The sequence below is a fragment of the Nesoenas mayeri genome (assembly GCF_963082525.1).
Source record: "Nesoenas mayeri genome assembly, chromosome: 1".
Classification (NCBI taxonomy): Eukaryota; Metazoa; Chordata; class Aves; order Columbiformes; family Columbidae; genus Nesoenas; species Nesoenas mayeri.
In genome coordinates, this window is record NC_137541.1 from 38,939,612 (window position 1) to 38,961,973 (window position 22,362).

The window sequence follows — 22,362 nt, forward strand, 5'->3', positions numbered from 1 at the left end:
GCAAGGGGAAATCAGATGTCTTCTGCCTGATGCTCACAGGCACACCAGTGCCTGGGAAAAAGGGCGAGCAACCCTCATGCCATGCCCTCTGAGTTCCTCTTGGCTTGTCTCTGTCCTCCACACTGCTTCTAGAGGAAGGCTGGTGGCCCCAAGATGGGCTCTGCCAGCCTCTGTGTCCATTCAGCGGAGAGAAAGTGAGCATGCATTGGGCTGCTGGCGTTGCTGCCTACCCCTGAGCTGTGGGGGCTGTGCTGACCACCAGCTGTCCTCTCTCACTGCCCCACAGCTGGCACGAGAGCAGGGGATATCCCCCGCTCAGCCCCGGAGCTGAGAGTGAGCACAGAGAAACCGGCAGCGACCCCAGCACCCGTGCCGAAGCCAATTCCACGCTCACCAGGGTGAGATGAGGATCTCTTGTGGTTTGGGTTATTTTGATCTCCTCAGCCCCCTTTCAATGCTGCTTCTGCTGGGCACATTCAGAAGGTCCTAAAAGGCAATAGGGGATCAGCTGAGACCTGTACTCCTCATGAAGGAGGCGCTCTCACTGAAGAGCACGTGAGATTCACCCCTGGATTCCCCTGCGGGCTTTCCTATGTTGTTTCTTGCCATGCCCATTGGCGTTGGGCTGGGGTCACCTTATGCTCATGCAGCTCCTCTCCTGGTCCCTTTTTATTAGCAGCTTTGGGCTGAAGGGGCTGTAACTCCTCATATATGCTCTTACCTCCTTCCAGCCCACAAAACCTACTGATCCCTGTTGCAGAGACTTGCCTTATCTTGTCTCCCAGGAGGGGGAAATGACCCGGTTGTGGGACAACACTTTGGAATCAGGCAAAAGGGACATGATGAGCTATGCGGGCTACAAGGAGCAGGTGCAGCCACGAGCACTACAAGCAGACAGACTTGAGTGGGTTCAGCCTGTTCCCTCTGGATCCTGGGTGAGAACCAAGGCTCAGGGCTTTGGGAAAGAAATCTGCCCACTGAAAGCAGGTACATTTGGTTTGCTCCCGTGTGAGATCCTTGTTCTGGTTTGCTTTCTATCCAGGGGGCTCTGAAGTTCATGGTGGATCTCTATTTAGATTTAGCATCTCTTTACTCAGTTCTGGTCCCAGGAGGCATTCAACATGGGCACCGTGCCGAGACCCAGATTCTGTGAGATGGCATCTCTGTGTGTGCTGCTCTATGGGTCTCCCAAGTGTTCTCTGTCTGCATGATTTGATGTGCCCTCAGCTTGCAGTGTTGTGTCCCAGTGCTCCCACTCTGCTTGTAGGGAGTCTGGGTTTTATCTCTGCCCTCCTGGACCATTTCTAGCTCTCCTCCGAAGACCTGCTTTGCCGTGGACGTGGTGGCATCCCGTGTTGCTCGTGCCTCCCCCAGTAACGGCCTTCTCCCCGTCCCAGAGCGCCGTCCTGCCAGCCAGAAGCCCGAGGAGCGCTGGCCGAAGCACCGCATAGAAAGTGGCTATTTCTCTCTGGAGCGCCGGAAAACTGACCCTCTGTGGGCATCCACCCCGCCGCGTGCTGCCACCGGCTCCTCGCCGGCCCGCAGCGACTCAGCGGGCAGCGGTGGGCGCCTGGCTGGCTCCCGCGTTCGGGAGCCCCGTGGGCAGCCCAGCGTTACAGGCACGGAGGGGCGGCACGGGCTGGAGAAGCAGGAGTACACGGTGCTGGCAGACCTGCCCAAGCCCAAGCGCCTCGGCCAGCAGGATGCTGTGGACCGCTGTGGCTCCCGCACACTCAGCCCCGGCCGGGTGGAGGTGGAGAGGATATTTGGCTGCGAGCGCAGGTGAGAAGCGATGGGTCTCTGCAGTGGTCAGAGGTGGGGGATCATCCTCCTGTGCTGTCAGGGGGCTCCCACCTCTAAATTGTTGTGTGTCAGGGAGAGAGCAGGGCTAGATGGCAAAGCTCAGCTTTCACCTGTGCTTGAATTTCCCTTAAAGCAAGGGTTGGGTTTAGGCTCGATGCTTCCCAGCCTGGAGAGCTCCCCCACCACAGCACACAGGCAGTGGAGGCCATTGTAAAGTTGGAGCAAAGATGCATGATTGGAAGTGGAGGTAGTAGCCCACCCTAACTCATCTTTGCAGCCACTTCATGGAAGTCACAGGATGTGCTGTGGAGTGGGGCAAGCCATGGAAAGGGAGAAGGACAGAGGTGGTCCCTGCTGCCAGAGTCAGTGCTCCCCAGGGATCCAGGATCTGCTGGACGAGCTGCTAAGGAAAAGATCAGGGATGCCGAGAAGCCCACAGTGCTGCTTGGGTCTTGGCTGGAGAAGCATGAGTGGCTCCAGTGTTGGTGGCACAGGGCAGAAGGGGACATTAATGGAGACCAGGGAAGTATCCTGGCGCAGGTGGGTGGGATGTGAAGGAGCAGATGGAGGGAAGCTTAAGGAATAGTGTGAAGAAAGACATGAGTGAGGCAGCAGAACACGAAAGCTGGGGAGGTTGAAGTGATAGGAACAGGGTAAGGGAGAGGCTATGGTGTGCATGGAGTCCAGAGCTGGTTGAGATCTGCAGGGGCAGGCTCAGAGGGAGCTGGGTCTGTGGGGGCTCTGCCTGCGAGCTGAGCCTGGCAGCAGTTGGACAGACTGTGTGTGCCCACAGGAAATCAGAGACCCTGGAGGCCTTCCAGGCCCTGGAGGAAGGCCGCGTGGAGCGGCTCGATGGCAAGACCCCAGTGCCACCCAGCAAAGGCCGCCTAGCTCGGAGACAGTCCAGCCCCAGCCTGCCCAGGGAGGTGAGGTTGCCTGCATGGCAGGACCACATCCCAACTCCCCAAGTTGGCTTGCTTTTCCCTACCAGATTTTCCTTTATTTCTGCCACATTCTTCTCTCTTCTCCTGCTCCCCCTTCCCGACATTCTCAGCCCACCCTCTGTGACGCACCAGGACTCTCTGCTCTTAAATGGCAGCAGCCCCTTCATCCTTTGGGTGCAAGAGGCTTCTCTTCAGTACAGTTTCTGTGCACGGGGGTGCAATTGCTGTCTGGCAAATTATTTAACCAAGCTGTCTCCCAGCCCTAATCCCATCTTGTTCCTGCTTGCTGGCTATTTTTTTTATTATTATTTTTTAAGAGGACTCCCTGCTCTCTTTTGCCCATGTCCTTAGGGCCAGCGGGTCTCCTGGCACCTTGAGCAGCGCAGCAGAGGCCCCAAGGAGCCCCTGCGCTCCCCCAGCCCAGCTCGGCACCCTGAAAGAGCCAGCAGGAACCAGGGGGACCCCCCACGCCCCACCAGCTCCAGCTGGCTGCTGGAGAGAGGCAGCCGGAGCCCGCACTCTCCAAGCCCAGCCCGCCAGTCAGAGAGGAGGGCAGGGGAGACCCTGAGCCCTCCCTGGCACTCAGGGAAAAGCTGGAGGAGCCAAGGGGAGCCCAGCCGTGCCCCAAACTTGGAGAAGAGCAGAGCTGTCTGGCAGGCCAGGGGTACGGAGCAAGCCCCGGAGAGGAAGAGCCGAGGGGACACCCTGCACCCCCCAGGCCTTGGGAGGGGCTCAGAGAACAGCAGACTGAGCCAGGCAAGGCCACCGCCACGGTCCCTCAGTCCTGGGAGGCATGCGGAGAGCACACAGAGAAGCCAAAAGATGTCCCCTCCCAGCCCAGTGCGGGGCACAGAGAGGCAACAGGTGAAGCCAGGGGAGCTGCTGCACCTCAGGGGGCCCAAGAAGCCATCCGAATGCAGCTGGCAGAGCCTCCGGGAGAAACTGCCGCCCTCCCACCCTGGGAAGGGTGGCGGCAGTGACTGGAAAGGCCGAGGCAAGCCCCTGCGCCCCACAAGCCCAACACGACCACTGGAGCAGGACTGGAGGGGCCGGGGGGATGCCCGCCAAGCGCAGGTGTGGGACAAGGACTGGAAGCGCCAAGAGAAGCCTGTGTGCCATGTGGACTTGATGCGCCAGCTGGAAAGGGAGTGGAAAAGCCCCACTAAATGTCTGGATGTAGGACTATGGCCAGATGACAGCTGGAAAAGGCCTGAGAGTCCAGCACAGCAGCTGGAGGATGACTGGAAGGGTCCCGAGCACACTCGAGACACAAACAACCCAGAAAAGCCATTGGAAAGCGACTGGGGGAACAAGAGGCTTCTCATTTACCATGTGAGTAGGATAGGATACGTAATTGATGGGGATCCTACCATGCGTAAAACTGGCAAGCACAGAGTGGGGGGGTCCCCTGGGTTGCAGTTCTGCTCACCCTTCCTCCCCCGGATGCCCTGCTTTTCCAGGGATGCCATGCTGCCTGCCTGGCACTGGGAGGAGGGAGAGATGCTTCCCTCCCCTGGCCACTACTGGGAGCCCTATGGTCAAATCTGGAAAACCGTGGCAAGGACTAAATCCCTGTGGCTTCAGCTCCTGCTTTCTGTCTTTGCAGCCTCAGCTGGGTGGAAGTGCCTTCCCGCGGCAAAGCAGCACCGGCTCCTCAGGAAGCCCAAAGCCACACTTCAATGCCAGTGAAAACCACAATAAGGTAGGGGCTGGGCCCTGGGAATGGTGATGCAGGGCAGCTGCCCCTCTCTGGAGGTCACTGTAGGCAGCACCTGCAGCTCTGGTGCCTCATCTCAGCAGGCTCAGGGTGATGCTGCCTTCCCATGACCTCCTGGGTACTACAGTCAGTAACACCTCCCTTCCCGTTGTCCTTTGCCCATTTCTCAAGTGAAGAAACCGAGGCACAGAGCTGTTTTTTTTAAAGCAAGAGGGGAATGAGCAGTAGACATGGGATTAAAATCTCAGCGTAGCTGCTTTCTTCCCTTTATTATTGCCTAGTGCTATGATGGCAAGGGGTTTACAGGGATGAAGTGGGATTTAGTGGCATGAAAGAAGATAGGGCCAATTGTGTTGGCATTTCTGGGATACCAAAAATGGTGTGAGAGTAGCTTTGGAGGGCTGCAGAAAGTGTCCCAGGAGCCTGTGTAGCTGGCAGCAGTGCCTGAGTCCCTGCCTCTGTCCCCTTTCCATGCATCAGTCATCTTGGCTAGCTTGTCCCCTGCTAGAGCCTGGCTTTGAGTTTTACATAGAGACAAACTGCAGCTGAGCAGGAGGCTCTCAAAGGCCTCTAAAACTTGAAATAGGTGACAGATGTCCCTTCCCTCGCTTCCCTGCCCCAGGCCAGCACGGAGCCCAAAGCTTTGAGCTCCCCCTGCACAACTGTGGCTGGTTCACCCCACCTTTTCTAGGTTTCTCGTAGCAAGAAGCATCACTTCGGTGTAATTGTGCAGCAGAGCCTGGCATTTTGTGATGTGCAACCCCCTGCCCCCTTTTCCTTTAGGGCGCTCTTTAGCAATTCTCCTTCCCCATGCTGGCTGGCTTTCTGGGGGCACCAGAGGCCCACCCAAATCTGCTGCCACCTCTGCCAAGATTGCAAATCCTTGCTTTGGAGAGGGAGGATAAAACTGAGCCGCTTCAGGAATGAAGATGAGGACCCTGCTGTGTGCACACACATGGGGGGACTGCTTAAAATCCCTGCCTGACCGAAAAAAAAAATTAAAAAACAATCACTACCTGCACGAAAACCCTGCCTAGGTAAGGGCTGAGCTCCCGCCGGTCCCTTCCCGGGGCAGGAGGGGCTCAGCCCGTTCTCGCCCGGGCCAGCGGGCAGGCAGAGGGTCTCCGCTCAGCCGCAGCATCGCCCCTGGCCGGCCCCCCTCTCCGTGCGGCACGGCGGCCTCGCCCGCCCCGGCGGCTCCATTGGCTGCGGGCGGCGGGGCGGCCGGGGCGGTGGCGGCTGGCTGCCATTGGCTTGCCCGGGCCCTCCCAGGAAGTTCGGGAGGAGGAAAGAAAAGTTTTTTGGGTTGGTTTTAGTTCTTTTTTTTTTTCTTTTTCTTTTTTTTCTTTTCTTTTTTTTTTTTTTTTTTTTTTTTTAATTTAAAAAAGAAAGAGGAAAAAGGCGAGCGGGGAGCGCGGGGCGGGAGGCGGAGCGGGCATGGTGGGGCCGCGGAAGCCGCCCGGCCGCTGAAGCCGCCCCGCCGCCCTGGCTGCCAGCGCCCGGCCCCGCCGCGACCCCGGCCCCGGCCCCGCTGCCGGCCGCGGTGTCCCCGCCATGACGGTGAGTTGGGACCCGAGGGGTGCAGGGTTTGGGGTGGAGGCTTCTCTACCCGGCCGCTCTCCTCCCCCTCGGCCGGGCCTTGGGGGTACCCGGCGGGACTCCGCGGGGCTGGGAAGGGGCGGAGGGTCCCCAGCTGTCAGCCGCCGCCTCCCCGGGGTCCCTCCGCTCCCTGCCCGCCCCGGGTACCGCTGCTCTCCAGGGGACTCTCGCCCCGCTTGGAACTCAGGGCTGTGCCTGAAGCTCGGTGCCTCCCTTCCCCATCACCGCCGGGCTCCCATCCTGGGCTCTTGGTGGCCGCTCGGTAGAGTCGCTTCGTTAGCGTCACTTCGTTGCTGGTGGGCACCACCCCACCTAGATAAATACTGGTAACGTAGCACGTAAGCCTGGACCGGGCTGAGGCCTGCTAAGCTCACCACACTGGTGACCGCTGCTGGATCTGAAATCTGCACCCTCCCCGGCGGGGGAGCTCCTGCTCCCCATGGGAACCAGATGCGGTTTTGGGGCAGGGAGTGTCGCACCCCTCGGGCAAGCCATCCTGGGTACAGATGTCTTCCAGCCCTGAGAGGACACTTGTTGAGCAGAGCGGGGTAATGATGGTGATAGGCTGGGTTGTGCCTGCCAGTGTTTCGCATGGGGGTGGTGGGAAAGGGAGAGCCTGTTGCCCTCTTGCTTTTGCAGCACATATAGATTCGGGATCTGCTTGTGTGCTCCAGCCTGGGGGTGGTTTTGCTTCCACCAAAGTGAGCCGGGGCAGTTTTGCTTTGTGTTTTGTCCTGCGGCCTGTGCCTGTGGAGTGAGTTCCCCTTTTTGGAGGAGACAAGACATTGTGCTTTCCGGGAGGCTGAAATCCCCTTGCACCATCTCACAGAGGTGAGAGGAAGCAGTGCTCTGGGATCTGTGCTCCCGAAGAGTGGGAGGCATGGGAATGGTGGAGGCTGGTGATGGAAGGAGCACACCTGACCATCCCATCCTTCCCCTCAGACACTGAGCTTTCTCAGCCTGCTGCAGCCTCTTCTCCACTCCTCCATCCCAGCGGCGCCTCTGTACCACCCAGGAGTCATTCCTTTGCTCCCACCCCATCTCCTTTCCTTCTTTGGTATTTACATTCTTCGGATATTTGCAGGCTCTTATCACCTCCCCTGTAGCCCTTCTTCTGCCAGAGCAGGCAGCTGCCTCTCCTTGACCTGCTGTTGTAAGCCAGTTCTTCCAGATGTCACCTATGTCCCCGGTTGCTTGGGACCCCCTCTAGTGCCTCTACCTGGCCAGCTGCAAGCCTGAACATGATAACTCTGGGGGGTACGGATGCAACCAGGCAAAATTGCTGCTGCCACCTCCTGAGCCAAAGCATCCTCATCCGCAGCCCCGTGGATTTTGCTGGGGGTGCATCCTGCCACATCCTTGCATCTCTGGCACCCGGATCTCTCCTCGCAGTTTGGCTTTCCTGGACATTTCCTCCTCCCACCGCTGGGCCTTTTCCTCTGAATGGGGGAGTTTGATTTGAACTCCACTCTTCTCTGCCAATATCCTGAGCTTTTAATGCTGAATGAGGAAGCTGAACTTGGTTGTGGGCAGGGGGAGAAAAATCACTTTAAGCACCTCATGCATCAGCCTTGTCCTATGGTACCAGCCCCGCTATGAGAAGAACGGTTCAAAGCCAATTCCAGAGCTGCAGCTCTGTGTTCTGTGGTGACAGGGAAAATGGGGCCAGCAGGGAAAACAAGTGTCCTGTGCAATTCGCCTGTTTAGAAGGCCTTTGGGGGGACTTTTTGGCCCCAGTGCTACATTAGGGGCAGTGGTTCTGCAGGACTTTGCACCGGTTTTCCCAAGAGCATACATCCTGGTAATGTTCATTATTTTGGCACCTAATGCTTTGGGATTGTAAATCCTCAATAAGATGAGACCCAGCTGATCAGTACAACAGCCCCAGCCAGGAGTCCTGTCACTCCCCCTCTCCCTGTGTTGTTTTTCCACCTCTGTGGATTGTGCCCAGCTCTTTTCTGCAGAGCGCACGTGCGTGTCCTGGGAGGGGGGGAGGCTGCGCCTTGACGTTTCGCCTCCTTTCCTTCCCTCCCGCCGCTCCCAGTTCGGAGCCGGAGCTGAAGTCACTGGATTGGAAGGGATAACGGGAAAAAGGGTGGAGCTGCTGCCAGGGGAAAGGAATTAACCTTCAGGGTGCTTTTTCAGGGCGGCAGTGGGGCCAGTGGGATGTCTGTGTCCATAGGGATGAGGATGCGTGTGTCCCCTTCCTCTCTCAGCCACTGGCAGTGCCCATCATGTTGGCGAGAGGTGAGGTGTGGGAGCCCCCCGTGCCTTTTCACTCTGGTTTCCATGCCTGCCTCCCTTCCCGGGTGGCTTGTGGCCGTGGTCCGGTGTTTCTGGCCAAGCCTGAAGCTGTAGCAGCTGGTGATCCTCCCCTTGGCGGGCTTCCCTGTGCCTGCTCACACCAATAGCCGGAGCCCTGGGGTGGGCTGGCATGTACTCAGTGCTTGCCACCCCATAACCTCGGGTGTAACCCAAGAGCAGCAGCTTGGGGAGATGAAAGCAGGGGAAGACTTGGCCTGGCTGGGCAGCCAGAGAGCTGGGCTTGAGAGGCAGCCACGGCCAGCTGCTGGGCTCAGTTAGGGGACACAGAGTGGCTGTCAGCTTGCTGGGCCACCCCTTCTCGCCAGCTCGGTCTCTGGTGGTGGTTGTGGCACCTGGGGACTGCTGGTGGCTTCCCCACAGCTGGCAGATTTGGTGCAGACTGGTAGAAGGTCCAGCTCTGTCACCGTCACCTCTCCGGCATTGTCCCTACCTGGTTGAGCTGCAGGAGAAGAAGCAAATCAGCAAACTCTGGTTTCCCGGGGAAAAGAGGCGTTGGGCTGAATTATTTGGTGGTGCAACTTCTCCGGAACCAGCAGGGCTGGGAGGAGGGACCAGCTCGAGCCTGTTTGGCTGAGGGCAAAGCCAGGGAGAGCGGTTCCCCTGAGTCAGCTCTCTGGTGCTCCACCTTGGGAAGGAGATAAACTGGTTGGGATGCCGCACCAGTGGTGTGAGGTTAGGAGGAGATGGGGGACAGGAGGAAACTTGTTTCTGGCACAGGGTGGTCTGGGTGAAACTCTGTTCCTCCTCATCTTTGGTTGTTGTGGCTGAGGCTGGGCAGAGGGCAGGCTCTGCGTTGGGGGGGAGCAGAAAGATCTGGGTAAGAGAGGAGCCTCCAGCATCTCATCCACAACTGAGTCTTGGAGAGGGTCAAATCTCTAAGAGAATCAAGTGCTGGTTGTGACTCTGATTTCATCTCTACCCTGGGGCACATGTTTTAAAGGCAATGTGTTTTCACAGCTCTTAAATTGCCTCCTGTAAGTATGTAGTGAGGGCTGTTTCGCAGAAAGCTGCTCATGTCTTTAATAAATGATCTGTGGTGAAGTTACTGGAAGGACGTAGCTCTGGGCCATAGGTAGCCAGGGTTTGGATGAGGCATCTCTGGTTCTTTGCAACTTTGCCTCTGTCTCCAAGGCAAGCCCCTTTGGCGGTGGTGGAGCACTCCCTTCTGCCTGCTCTCCTTGTCCCTGCCTCCTCCTCTCTGAATAAATACCTCCAAGGCACCTCGTGGAAACTTCCCTGCTGCATATTTTCCTTTAATTTTTTAAACCTCTTTCCTTATCTCCTGCTTCCTCTTACAGGAATGACTGCCTGCTGTTGAGAGCTAAATCCAGTCCTCCTTCGCCCCAGGTCCTACATTCCCATGAGTTTCCCAAAAGCGATGCCAGGCTATTCCCACTGGTCATTCTGCCACTGAGGACTTGCCATCCACCCCCTGGCATGAAAAGCCCTTTAGTCAGTCACTCCGAGACAGTAACCCTCTGTTTTGTCCTTTCCTCTCCAGCCAGATCTCCTAAATTTCAAGAAGGGATGGATGTCTATCCTGGACGAGCCAGGAGAGGTAAGCCTGAGTGGGGGGTCTGCCTCTTCCCCTAGCCCCTGCTGCTAGAGATCCCTGGGTGAGCAGCCGTTTTCCTTCACCCTTGCTCGTTGCAGCTGCTCCCACTGGGAAGGGCAGTGGGAAGCCTTTGGTGGAGATACCTCATTCCATGTGCTAGCACAGAGGTTCACCCAGCACCCCTCTCTCAGCCCAGGGGCGCAAGGGGGAGTCGGAAGGGATGTGGAGGAGGGGGAAGAGAAGAACAAGAGGTCGCAGCGCAGAGCATCCCTCCCTGTTCCTATGCTTCCCCCGGTAACTGCCTCTCCATTTCCCTCCTGTCTTTTCCCTTCCCTCCCCTCCCCCTGCCTGATCTGCCTGCAGTGGAAGAAACATTGGTTTGTGCTGACTGACTCGAGCCTCAGGTATTACCGGGACTCCAATGCAGAGGAGGTAAGTATGGCCAGCCTTTCTCCAGCCCTCCTTTCCTTCCTGGCCAGGGGGGAGAGGAGCGTAGCCCTGGCATGACAAGTACGCTCCTGAGAGAAGCAGCAGCATTGTCTCCTCCTGAAGGGTGCTAGAGGTGGCGGGCTGCTCTTTGCTAAGGGGTGACGAGAAGGATGGATGTTGGAAAGCAGGCTGGTGGGATGGGGAAGGCTGGAGGGCTGTCAGTGGCGGGAGGTGAGGAGAAGGGCTGGTCCTGTGGCTGGGTGTCTCTGACTCTCTTCATCCATGCTGCTGGCTGCCTTTTGGGTTAAAAGAGGCTCTGCTGTGCCGGGGAGCTGAGACTGGCTCCTGGAGAGCTGTGGGATGAAGGCAGAGGGTGCTTGGGTTTTGGTTAGGGTGCCGGCAGGTGACAGAGCCTTTTTCAAAGCTGGGTTTGCACCTGTGTCCTAGTGGGTGGCTGTCCTTGCAGGCTGATGACCTTGATGGAGAGATCGACCTCCGCTCCTGCACAGACGTGACGGAGTTTGCGGTTCAGCGCAACTATGGCTTCCAGATACACGTGAGTGTCCAGCACTGTGTGGACACAGAGTAGTGGCACCAAGGGACACCGGGTGGGCATGTGTGCTCCCTCCCCATGCCAAGAGGCAAGCCATGCAAACCTTTGTCAGGACAGTGGCCCAGCAAGGCTGGTGGGTGACACGTGGGTGATAGTGCTCAGGGACACAAGTGCTGCCTGCCTGCAAAAGAAGAAGGAGGCTTTGCAGGGCTGGCTGAAGGCCACACTGGAGGTGGCCCAGGAGCCAAGCTAAATGCCAGGAGTGTTTACTTGACCTGTTAGTCAAGGCAACTTCTCTAGAGCTGCAGGGAGTGAGTGGTGAGTACTGCAGATCTTGGTGTAACCTGGCTGACCATGCTCTGAGTAACAACCTGTACCCTGGATCCAGCCACAGTACAAGCCCGTGCTTTGCTACTTGGTGTAGCAGCAGGAGGTGACTGCTAAGGCAGCACAAAACCTGGGATGTCTGTGGGTGTGCAGTGTTGGGCACTTCATGGTCTGGGTTTCCCTGTGTCTGTACCCCAATGCTGGTGCCCAGCTCCCAGCACCTGAATGGCTGGATTGCACTGGCTCAACTTTGGCCAAATGTGCTGCCAAAGTTATTCTACTTTTGCCTTTGCTTTGGAGATGGTCTCATGGAGGATGTGTAATGGGCTTCCCCACACAGAGCATGTCTCCAGTCCCACCTCTCCACTTGGCCCCTGAGTCTCTGAGCAGTGAGTGGCCGCTCTGACACCGTCCACCACCCACAGGAGTGGGTGCCTGGAGGTCATGGGGAGTGAGTGGGAGCTGCCTGCACCTCCACTGGGCACTGACAGGGCCTCCGTCTCCTCTCTGTTGCAGACGAAGGATGCTGTCTTCACCCTGTCGGCAATGACCTCAGGCATCCGCCGCAACTGGATCGAGGCCCTGAGGAAGAACGTGCGCCCAGTCAGTGCTCCGGACGTCACCAAGTAAGAGCTGCCCCATGCTGCTTCTCCTCTTCCCCCTCTTGCTGCCCCTCTCCCTTGGCAGGCAAAGGCTGGGAAGGCCCCTCTGGAAATGTTGCTGCTCCCAGGTCAGCCCTGTCCTCCACTCCTCCTGAACGTGACCTGGAGACACCAGCTGGTGGCGTGGATTGAGAGCCTGATGATTACACTCTTGTATTTGCTTTTTGCCTCACCACATCAGTTTAGCCCAGTTTCTCCACCAGCATGGCTGGAACTGGGAGTGAATCCTCCGTGCTCCATGGAGGAACTTATTTCTCCAAGGGGTGGGATGCTACAGGCCCAGCTCTGCGCTCAGGCTGGGGTTCTGTAAAGCTGGGCTGAACAAGAGCTAAGCCTTGGGCGATTAGCAGTGCCTCCATCGGCATCCCTTCCCACATGGTGCCTCTCCTTCACCAGCCACCGCTCTGCTTTCAGGCTCTCTGACTGCAATAAGGAGAACTCCTTCCGTAACTGCGTCCCCCAGAAGAGCTCGCTCCGGACGGAGGAGCAGCAGCGGCCAGGCTCGGACTCCGAGGGGAACTCAAAGGGTGGTCACTGGAAGGCGGATGGGCAGCGCCATGCGTTTGACTATGTGGAGCTGTCTCCCTTGCCACAAGACCCCGGGAATCAGGGGTCCCCGCAGAGGACGAGAGGGAGCTTGAGGGTCTCTGACCGAGCTCCCAAGCATGAGGAGCTGGAGCGGGATCTGGCCGTTCGTTCGGAGGAGAGGCGTAAATGGTTCGAGACTCCCGATGGCAGGGTCCCAAATAGCGATGGCCTGGCAGGGGACTCTTCCCGCAAGGCGTGGGAGCAGGACCTCCCCTCTCCCCCGCTTTCGGAGGAGCAGCGAATTCGGCTGAATGAGGAGATAGAGAAGAAGTGGCTGGAGCTGGAACGCCTGCCCTTGAAGGACTCGCGGCGGGTGCCCTTGACAACGCTGCTGAACCAGAGCAAGGGGGGCCATGGAGACGCCAATGAGGCTCTGAAAAAGGAGGTAAGAGTGTCCGTCCTCTCTGAAACTGGGTTTCTGGTGGCCCTTTAGCGTGGTCCCTGGCAGTAGGAGGCTCTGCAGAAGAGCCAGGCAGAGATGCAGGGAGATGGCTTCATTTGCTACCCCTTGAGTGCATGGGAGCTTTTGCAACTGGGAAATGTGAGGCCAGGGACCTGTTCATGCATGCCTGGAGATGTTCCCTGGGCCACATTTCGACACGGGATACGTTAGTTGGTGGCATTGCTTGTGCAGTCTGTGTTTCTCAGGAGTACTTCTGCAGCCTGTCTTCTCTGGTTGTTCCCAAGCCTGCATATGCTTCCCTGCCAGCCTTTGAAAGGAGCCATGCGCTTGTCTGTCATCCCAGCTACACATGCAGCGGTGGTTTCCTCCGGCGCAGATTCACTTCTGGAAGTTGGAATGTCTTCTCCTCTCCTTGCTAGCGCTTACCAGGCTGGGACTGGCTTTGCCAGTTTGCTCCCCTGGCAGGGTGCCATTCCTGTGGGAAGCGGACGTCTCCGTTGGCTGTGCATTGTTCTCCCCATCCCTAAGCCCTGAGGGTTCAGATGTGGCATGTTGGTCGAGTCCCGGCACTTTTCCAGCCCTGCCTGAGCATCAATCTCCCCTCCCTGGCGCAGATCCAGTCACTGCGGGCACAGCTGGAATCCTGCCGGGCCCGAAACGAGAGCCTGCGGGAGGCGGCCAAGTCCCAGGGAGATGGACCTGTGCCCCGGGGATACATCTCACAGGTGAGTGGGGCGCTGGACACGGGACCCTGGGGTTGCTCCGAGTTCCAAACTGGGAAATGCTGGGACTCAGCTCATCGCTGAGCAGGTATCGCTAATCATTGGGTTGCCATGGTGACCCTAACTGGTCTCACTTGTAATCAATGTTAATTACATAAAGGCTGGTGTGTGTTGCCTGGCCTTAAAGGGCGCAGAGTATAAACAGGGAGGAGTAGGAGAGTTAGGGGGGAGGTGCAGGATCTGTGCCCCACTTTGTGTGTGGGCATGATGCTGGGCTGGGGTGGGGTGGTGAGTCATCCCCCTACTTGGGAGTGGGTCAGCAGCTTTCTGCTGAGCTATCTGCATGTTCCCTGGTGGTTTGCAGCTTCCCGCATACTGTTCTTGCTAACAGGGGTCCTGAATCCCTCGTTAAAAGCAGTCTGTCAGGCCCCGGGGAGCTCCTGCCCCTGGCAGAGCTGGCCCAGCCCCGAAGGTCACTTTGATAGCACAGCCCTTTCGTTTGCTGGGACAGCACGTGAGAAAGTCCGCAAAGCAGAGTGTGCTCAGACTTCGGCCTCTCGCTTCTCTTTATTTATTTCCACCCCCATGGACTCATCCAAAGCAAGTGGAGTTATGTCCCACAGGGATTTCCTTGGGGGGAGGCTATTGTTCCACCATGCTGTGGGGATTTTGGGATGTGCCATATGTGTGGAAATATACTGTGGGTGGAAGGAAGGAAATTAGGGCTGGCAAAACCCACTGCAGCAGGCTGGCTTTACCTACCTCAGAGAAATGAACCCCCAAGTCCTGTGGCACCCAGCCCATTGCTAGTCGCTCTGTCATCTTGATTTGACATTTACAGCTCAGAAGCCTCTTTATGGTCAAAAAAGCAAAAGGGGTGGGAAGGAATGGCACCTTATCTTCCTAGTAACTTGACTCAAAAGGCCAGAGTTTCACATCTGAGGCCAAACTTGGCCTTTCCCCAAAGGGCTTGTTCTCTCAGTCTGGTCAGGTTCGCATCCAGCCCGTGGGCAGATCACCAAATGAATCCCTCGTCTTTTCCTCTCCTTTGGTCAATCTGAAGCTTCCTGGCTTTCCCATGTCAGCAGGGAGGAGTAGCCAGCAAAGACTTGCATTCCTGCAGCGTGTTGCAGCCCTTGTCTTAGTACTAGGGGAAGGAATGGGACAGCGAGGGGCTTTTGGGGGATGCAATGGCTTCTTGGCTCTTTGCTGACTTCTTAGAGGCCTTGGCTTTTTAAAATAATACCCTGGCATGGTTTGGTGGTAACGAGTCCTTTCCAGGGGGCTTGGGGCGGTGCTGCTAGGATCTGCAGGGAGCCGAGGCATAGCTCCAACGTGGGAAGCGCTTTCTTTGCTCTAACACCAGTTAACCACAGGGTTTGGTGTTGGAAGAACCATCCCCTTGGTCTCAGAGCTGTCAGAGAGGAGGGCAAGCTGTGTGAGCAGGATCCCTAAACGTTAGGCTTTGGGGAGGGCTCTTTAGCTGCCTCTGTCAGGCCACAGTGCAGTGCAGGGTGTCACTTTTCAGGAGGAGAGGCTCAGTTTTCATTGATGCTGGGGGATGCTGCTTCATTTAAAAGGCAAATGCTGAGATGTGGCTCCTGATGTTGATCTCCTCAAGCCAGGCAGTCTGGTTGTGGAGGGGTCTGGGCTGCGGTGCTGTGTATGTTATTCTCAGCTCTCAGCCCCAGAGAAATGTTCCTGTCTTGCCGCTTCAGTTTTAAGAAGAGCAAGAGGAACATTTCTTGCTCCACAAAGCGTGTGGGCCTTGCAAAGATGTGTGGCCCTGTCAAACGGTTGTTTTCTGTGATAAAAGTGCCACCTCACTTTTCCAGGATGGTCTGTTCCTTCTGAATTGGTCTTACTTCTCTCAAAATGGCCCTGGACTTGGGTGAGGTTTGTAAAATCAAACATCAGCAAGGTCAGGTGCCTGTCATGGCCTGAGCCCCTGCATGCCTGGGAGCTTTCGAGTTCCTTACCCCTTCTTTCCCCCGCATGGCAGGAGGCCTGCGAGCGCAGCCTGGCCGAGATGGAGTCGTCCCACCAGCAGGTGATGGAGGAGCTCCAGAGGCACCACCAGCGGGAGCTGGAGCGGCTGCGGCAGGAGAAGGAGCGGCTCCTGGCAGAGGAGGCTGCGGCGACGGCAGCAGGTAGGAGTGGACACCAAGCCATGCCCAGGGTCCCTCCCACTTCTCCCAAATGTCTTTGGTGAGAAACCAGCCATCCCAGTCATCTGGAGCCGCACTGATGACCCTACTAGTATAACGCTTATGCTCAGCACCTTCTTGTAGGCAGGCAGGACTGGCAGAGGTGCTGGGAAGCTCCCACGCTGCCCTGTGTTAGTCCCTTTGGCAGCACTTGGTGCATCGGGATGATCCTGGGGCATGGAGAAGGTGGGGGATGCCCTAAGGGCAGAAGGAATGGAAGGGGAAACTGAAAAGATAGGTCTGGGAGCCTGCAGTGGCAAGAGCTTCGCTGGTTCCCTGGCTTGGTTTCCCCTAGATGTGCTGGAGCTGGCACAGCCTGATCCTCCATCTTTCATTGTCCCCATCTGCAGCCATCGAGGCACTGAAGAAGGCCCACCGGGAGGAGATGAATAAGGAGCTGGGCAGGACACGAAGCTTCCAGCAGTGTGGCTCGGTCTCAGATGCCCTCCAGAAGCAGCACCAGTAAGAAAACACCTCTCCCACTGTCCTTGCCCAATGCTGCCACTCTGTGCCAGTGTCACCACACCCCATCAGTGGCAGTAGCCCCTAGCTGTCCCCTCCACCATCTCCCCAGCTCCCTCCCCACTGGCAATGAGTGCTCAGTGGTGGCTGCCAGGGATGCTGGAGCTGTAGGGCAGGGAGGTTTATCACCTGCTTGACTATTTTCCATGTAGCACCTCCATTTTCCCTATAGCTTCTTCCCTCTGTTTTCTTTATGGAAAGCTCCTCCATTTCTCCTGCATGACTTGAAGCTCCTAGAAGCACCATGCTCATGTGTGGGAGAGTGGGAATGGAAGCCTTGGTCTATAGGGGCTGTCATAATATTTTGTGGCAATGGCTGATGTGGGTAGAGGTTGCTGGTGGCAGGGGGGAGGGTGATGCTGGTGGCGAGGGGCTGGCGAGGATTGCAGGGCAGCAATGAGCTGGTGCCTCTTTGACAGGTTAGATGTGGATTCCCTGAAGCGGGAGCTGCAGGTGCTTTCCGAACAGTACTCCCAAAAGTGCTTGGAAATTGGGGAGCTCACCAGGAAGGCAGAGGAGCGGGAGCAGACACTGCTGCGCTGTCAGCAGGAGGGGAAGGAGCTCCTCCGGAAAAACCAGGTAAGAGAGGGGTTTTCCCTGCCAGCAGAGACCATGGAACATGTTCTTCCTTTGCACAGCACAGCCCTTCTGTTAAAACTCACAAATTTGTTCATATTTCTTCCATTCTAAGATTTTATAGAATCATTTTGGTTGGACGAACCCCTCAAGATCATCAGGTCCAACCGTTAGCCTAACTCTGGCACTAAACTATGTCCCTGAGAACCTCATCTAGACATCTTTTAAACACCTCCAGGGATGGTGACTCAACCACTTCCCTGGGCAGCCTGTCCCAATGCCTGAAAATGCCTTTCGTATCATCATCAAGAAAAACAAAAACAAACACAGAGTTAGAGGCTGTAGATGGACTTGTCTTAACTATGGTGTTAAATAAAGCAAGTGTATTCTTTGCCGTTGATTGTAGGTGCTGTCATCACATATGGGCAGGGGGTTAGAAGGAAGTTTCTAAGCTGGGGCAGAGCTGGCATGAAGATGGAGAGGTCAGGACAGTGGAGAGGCCAGTACCCTGGCTACCCTGACATCTCTGTGTTTTTTCCCACAGGAGCTGCAGACCCGCCTCTCAGATGAGATTGAGAAGCTGCGAAGCTTTATTTCATCACGGAGCTCTGGGGACCACTCTCTGCACAACAACGAGCGGAGCTCCTGTGAGCTGGAGGTACGGGGGTGCCCCCAGGCTGCTCCGCTGCCTCCATCCTCACCCCGTGCCGGGGCTCTCCTCCTCCTCACGGTGGTTTTGTCTTGGAGCGGGAGGGTGGGGGGTGCCGGATGGAGCGGCAGGGCTGGTGCAGGAAGGAGGTACGCAAGCTTCCCCTCCGCCACTCTCCCAGGGCGCTGGTGACGCTTCCTGCCCCGGCCCTCCTGGCCCTTCCTTCCTTTTCCACCCCCAGAGCCCGCTGGCCTTTTCAAGGCGGTGGCTCTTGAGTCACTTCTGGTTCCTCTCCCCACTCCCCGGCCCAGGTGCTGCTGCGGGTGAAGGAGAATGAGCTCCAGTACCTAAAAAAAGAGGTGCAGTGCCTCCGGGAGGAGCTACAGATGATGCAAAAGGTGGGTGTTTTGGGAACTACTAGAAAAGCGGCAGGAGAGGGGAGGAAGGGGAGCAGCAGAGCTGCGTATCAGCAGTGTTAAGCTGGGTTTGATGGGATGCTCAGGCCAAACGCTCTTGTCGCCTGTGCTCCTCATCCCCGTTCGCTTCCAAGTGCATAGCAGCCATGTGCTCCAAACAGCACAGGCTGGCAACCTTGCACAAGAGAGATGTTATGGGGACTTTGCTGCTGTTTTCCCTAGATGTATGTACATAAAAGTGTGGACAAGCCAGGAGACCTCCTTTCCCAGGTGGGAAGCCTGGGTGAAGTATGACAGGCACTTTGCTTCCTCAGCCACCTTCTCTGTCCCCTCCCTTGTGCCTTGGCTGGGTGGTAGATGTCTCCTTGAGCACTGTTGCTGGGTGTGCTGCTCCCTCCACTGGCAGCAGCATCTTGATTTGCAGATATCTGTCAAAAGGGAACCTGAAAGAGGCTTTGAGACTCTGTGATGCTGCATTTTTCTCACTTAAGCGTTTTGTCATGTACATGGCCAGGACCAGCCCTTTCAGCAGCCTGCATTTCTGTTGAGGTTACTGTTCCCATATGGCTGACCCAAATCCAGACGAGCCATGGTTAAGCCTATATCGCTTCCTTGATTTGATGCTGCAGGTTCCTTCAGCTGCGGGACCAGTGACTCTTCTTTCCTTCCCGCCCCAGAGTTTGGGAAATGCTATCTCTGCACTTTTCTTCCGGATGTGTTTCTGCATGTTGCGGATTGGGATGGGCTTCAGACCCAGGGTTGGCTCTCCCCTCCTCACCTGCTAACCCTTCTCCTGCTGGGCTCTCCTTGCCACCACCCTGCCTCACGTCAGGCTTAAAACTTTCCGACCCCTCTCCCACCCTGGCAGGATAAGAGATTTGCCTCAGGGAAATACCAGGATGTCTACGCAGAGCTGAATCACATCAAGGTGCGCTCAGAGCGGGAGATCGAGCAGCTGAAGGAACACCTGCGCCTGGCCATGGCGGCTCTGCAGGAGAAGGAGTCGCTGTGCAACAGCGTCGGCAAGTAATGGTGAGCACCAGGAGGACTCTGACGTCCCCTGTGGGCACAGGGGGCTGAGACCAGCTGCCCTGCTTTGGAAGGGGGATGGAGGCTGCCAGTTCCTCCTGCTCCACTTAGCACTGAAACTTCATGCATAAACTCTTCCTTCTCTGCTTCTTGCACTCTGCACCCCTGTTCTCCCTGATGTTCTGCCAAGGTCCCCAGCCCCCTTCTCGTCGTGCTGCTCTTGATGCTTCTGCAGCTGGCACCAGGTGTTGCTCAGCCAGGCTGGATGACACATGCTGACCTTCACCCCACGTAGCTGACAGTGTGGGGGCAATTATTCACTACCTGCGTAGGTGATGTTTTTACTGCCTTCATCTTTGAAGCGGGTTCCCTATCGCAGCACAGAAATGTTAAGTCTGCATCAAAGCAGCCCTGACTAGATCCAGCCTGCCTCCCACGCTTGTCTGCGGGTATCCCTGCCGTGGCTGGGGAGGGAAGCAGAGTGACAGGAACAAGGGTGTCCTGTTGGCCAGAGCACTTCTGCTTCTTGCTCAGATGCCATGGCCGTCAGGGTTGGGGTCACCCTGCTCTGCCAGCACTTGCTGGTGGTTGCTGAGATGATGATGGTGGCCATCTCCAGGGGAGCAGAAGAGATGGCATTTCTGCACTCGGTGGATTCTTTCTAAACCATTTCTGGTCTTCTCTCTTTCTAGGTCTGCTCTCCGTTTGTTTATCTGTTCTTGTTTTGTATCTGCTCCATTCCTCACTTGTGGGGAGGAGGAGGTTGAATCCCATCTGTTATCACTCTGGCGAGGAATCTTACACACCCCCAACCTCCTCACTCCCCTCCCAATGCTTATTTGATGAAGCCCTTTTACCTGTGTACCTGAGCACATTGTTTGGACTGGCTCCTTACATGCACCTTCTTCAGGATTTTATATGTGAAAAATATATTTTATAGAGGAATTTTTCCCCCCTGGGAAGAGGAGGGGGAAAACTTTTACTACATCACCAGCATTTTCTAACCTGAAAAAGAGAATCTGGTTTTCCCCCCCCGCCCAGTCCCATTGCTCCTGGCCACACAGCCACCTTTGGCACATATTCCCTCTCTTCCAAATGTCTCTGTGGCCCCTCTGAGATGCATGGTGAGGATGATGCTCCCCTCCCCGTGCCGCCCCCAGAGACTCATGGAGAAGACAAGCAAGCCATAGGAGGGAAACGCTGGGGCGGTCTGCCATGGATGTACTTGCTGGGGACTTTTGAAAGAGGAGACCTTGGCAAAAGTCTGCATGAACGAGCTCTCCCCGTGACTGTCCTTTGGCTCCTTCAAGAACCCGAACTGGCAGGAGCCCAGAGCCACAGGGTCTCTCCTTTCTGAGGAAGAAGAGCTGTGAGGCTGCTTACTGCACCCACCAGAGCCAACCCCCCCTTGAGGTGGCAGCTGCTGTTGCTCTGTTGCAACCTTCAACTTTTAACTTAATAAAATCTTCCCCTTTCGCTGAGAAAAACGTGTTTGTTCAGGGGAATGTGTCCCTAACCCAGAGTGGCGGTGGTGGGTGGTCGTTTTTCCAGGCTTCTGGGTGATTTGGGGACATCCTGACCCATCACTTCTCTCCTGTTGGATTTGGGGAGGGAAAGCAGCAGGAACACCTCCAGCAAGAGGAGCCCTACAGTGCCATCATGCAGCTATCTCCTCCACCTTTGCGTTTGGGGGTGAAATAATCTGCTTCACCCCACAGCTCCAAAAATCCCATGTGGATGCTCTGCCCCACGGAGGAAGAGCTGAGTGTGGGCTGCATTGGTGAATCCACTAGGGAGGGGAGGCACACAGATGGCAGTGCAACTTGCTGGCAGTATGTATAGATCCTGGGCATCAGAGGGATTTAAAATGCTTTCTTCCTGTTTTGGGGTGAAGCACATTGGTTTTTTTTGGCAGGATGGAGGACCTCAGGGGTGACCACTCCTCATTCAGCCCCATCCCAATTTAAACATTAGCTGTTGCTCTGCAGAGAGGCTGCTGGCAATTATGGAAGAGCCCTAATTTTTGGCTTGTGTTGAGGCTGGAGGCACCATCTGAAGAGGGAAGGGCAGAGGGTTCAAGGTGGACTTCGGATGGAGGTGACAGATGTATCGGCTGGGAGGCTGGAGCACTGCGAGACATGGGGATGGAAACAGGGCGTAACAAAGCTAACAACAGGGTGGCAGCCACGATGAGGAGACTTAAGGCAGCACATCTTTGCTCAATGAGTGATAACCTCACCGTGTGATAACCTCAGTGTGCTACCAACGGCCCCTGGGGCAGGGGGGTGCAGGCAGATGCAGACCCGATCCTCCACAGGCACAGCTGTAGCAACTGCTTTTCCTAGGTAAAGCAAATTGCTTCATAAGTCACAAATGCCTGTAAAACTGGCTTTCAGGCTTTCGTCATATGCCTGAGGCCCTTGGGCAACCTGACAGATGATGCAAGAGGCTGAGTGCTGAGCTCAGTGCTGGCTCCCCATTGCAGCTGTGCGGAGCTGGGGCTCAGCCTCCTGCCCCAGCCCAAAAACCCTCCTCTACCTGCAAGGCACAAGGTCCTGGCTTTTCCCTCCCCCGGCTGCAGAACGTGGCTGTGGTCATTGAGTTTAGGACAAGGCAAGTGTTTGGCATGTCGGGGACTGAGATGGGAAGGAAAGAGGGGATAGAGTAGCTCAGGGTGACTGTTTCCAGGCTGCAGGGCTTGGCCATAGAATCAGAGAATAGTTTGAGTTGGAAGGGACCTTCAAAGCCCATCTAGTCCAACCCCCTGCAATGAGCAGGGACATCTTCAACTAGATCAGGTTGGTCAGAGCCCCATCCAGCCTGGCCTTGAATGTCTCCAGGGATGGAGCATCTACCACCTCTCTGGGCAACCTGGGCCGGTGTTTCACCACCCCCATTGTAAAAAATTTCTTCCTCATGTCTGCCCTGAATCTCCCCGCCTTTAGTTAAAAACCATGACCCCTTGTCCTTATTGCAACAGGCCCTGCTAAAACGTCTATCCCCATCTTTCTTATAGGCTCCTTTTAAATACTGAAAGGCTGCAATAGGGTTTCTCTGGAGCCTTCTGATCTCCAGGCTGAACAACCTCAACTCCCTCAGCCTGGGTTCTGTATCTTGTGTTTGTTTGGGTTGGTTTGTTGGCCTGGTGTGTTTTTTTTTTTTTATTTTCCCCTTCCTGACGGGGGGCTGCCGACACCGATAAACACGTCACATGAGCACAGGCAAAATGTGCGGGTGCCTGACATATGGCCAAGCCACCCGTCCTCGGGGCTCTGTGGCTACAGATCAGCCACTGGCCGGGTAGGAGTGTCCCGTCATCCCAGGGTGACAGGGGAC

General features: G+C 56.4%; 1 protein-coding gene across 2 annotated transcripts; it reads left to right on the forward strand.

Annotated features, from left to right (window-relative positions):
• The first annotated feature begins 5,377 nt into the window (after positions 1-5,377).
• Positions 5,378-20,503, forward strand: TRIOBP (TRIO and F-actin binding protein). Of its 2 annotated transcripts, none has more exons than XM_080361797.1 (14): positions 5,378-6,024; positions 9,890-9,946; positions 10,307-10,375; positions 10,839-10,928; positions 11,769-11,878; positions 12,329-12,887; positions 13,520-13,630; positions 15,630-15,777; positions 16,185-16,296; positions 16,776-16,935; positions 17,477-17,590; positions 17,893-17,979; positions 18,866-19,029; positions 19,719-20,503. In XM_080361797.1, exons 1-13 carry the CDS (start codon positions 6,019-6,021, stop codon positions 19,025-19,027), a joined length of 1,785 nt encoding a protein of 594 aa, XP_080217923.1. In that variant the 5' UTR covers positions 5,378-6,018; the 3' UTR covers positions 19,028-19,029; positions 19,719-20,503. The 2 variants fall into 2 exon arrangements, with proteins under 2 accessions (XP_080217923.1, XP_080217922.1); XM_080361796.1 differs by lacking the exon at positions 5,378-6,024 and adding an exon at positions 6,440-6,611.
• Positions 20,504-22,362: the final 1,859 nt, after the last annotated feature.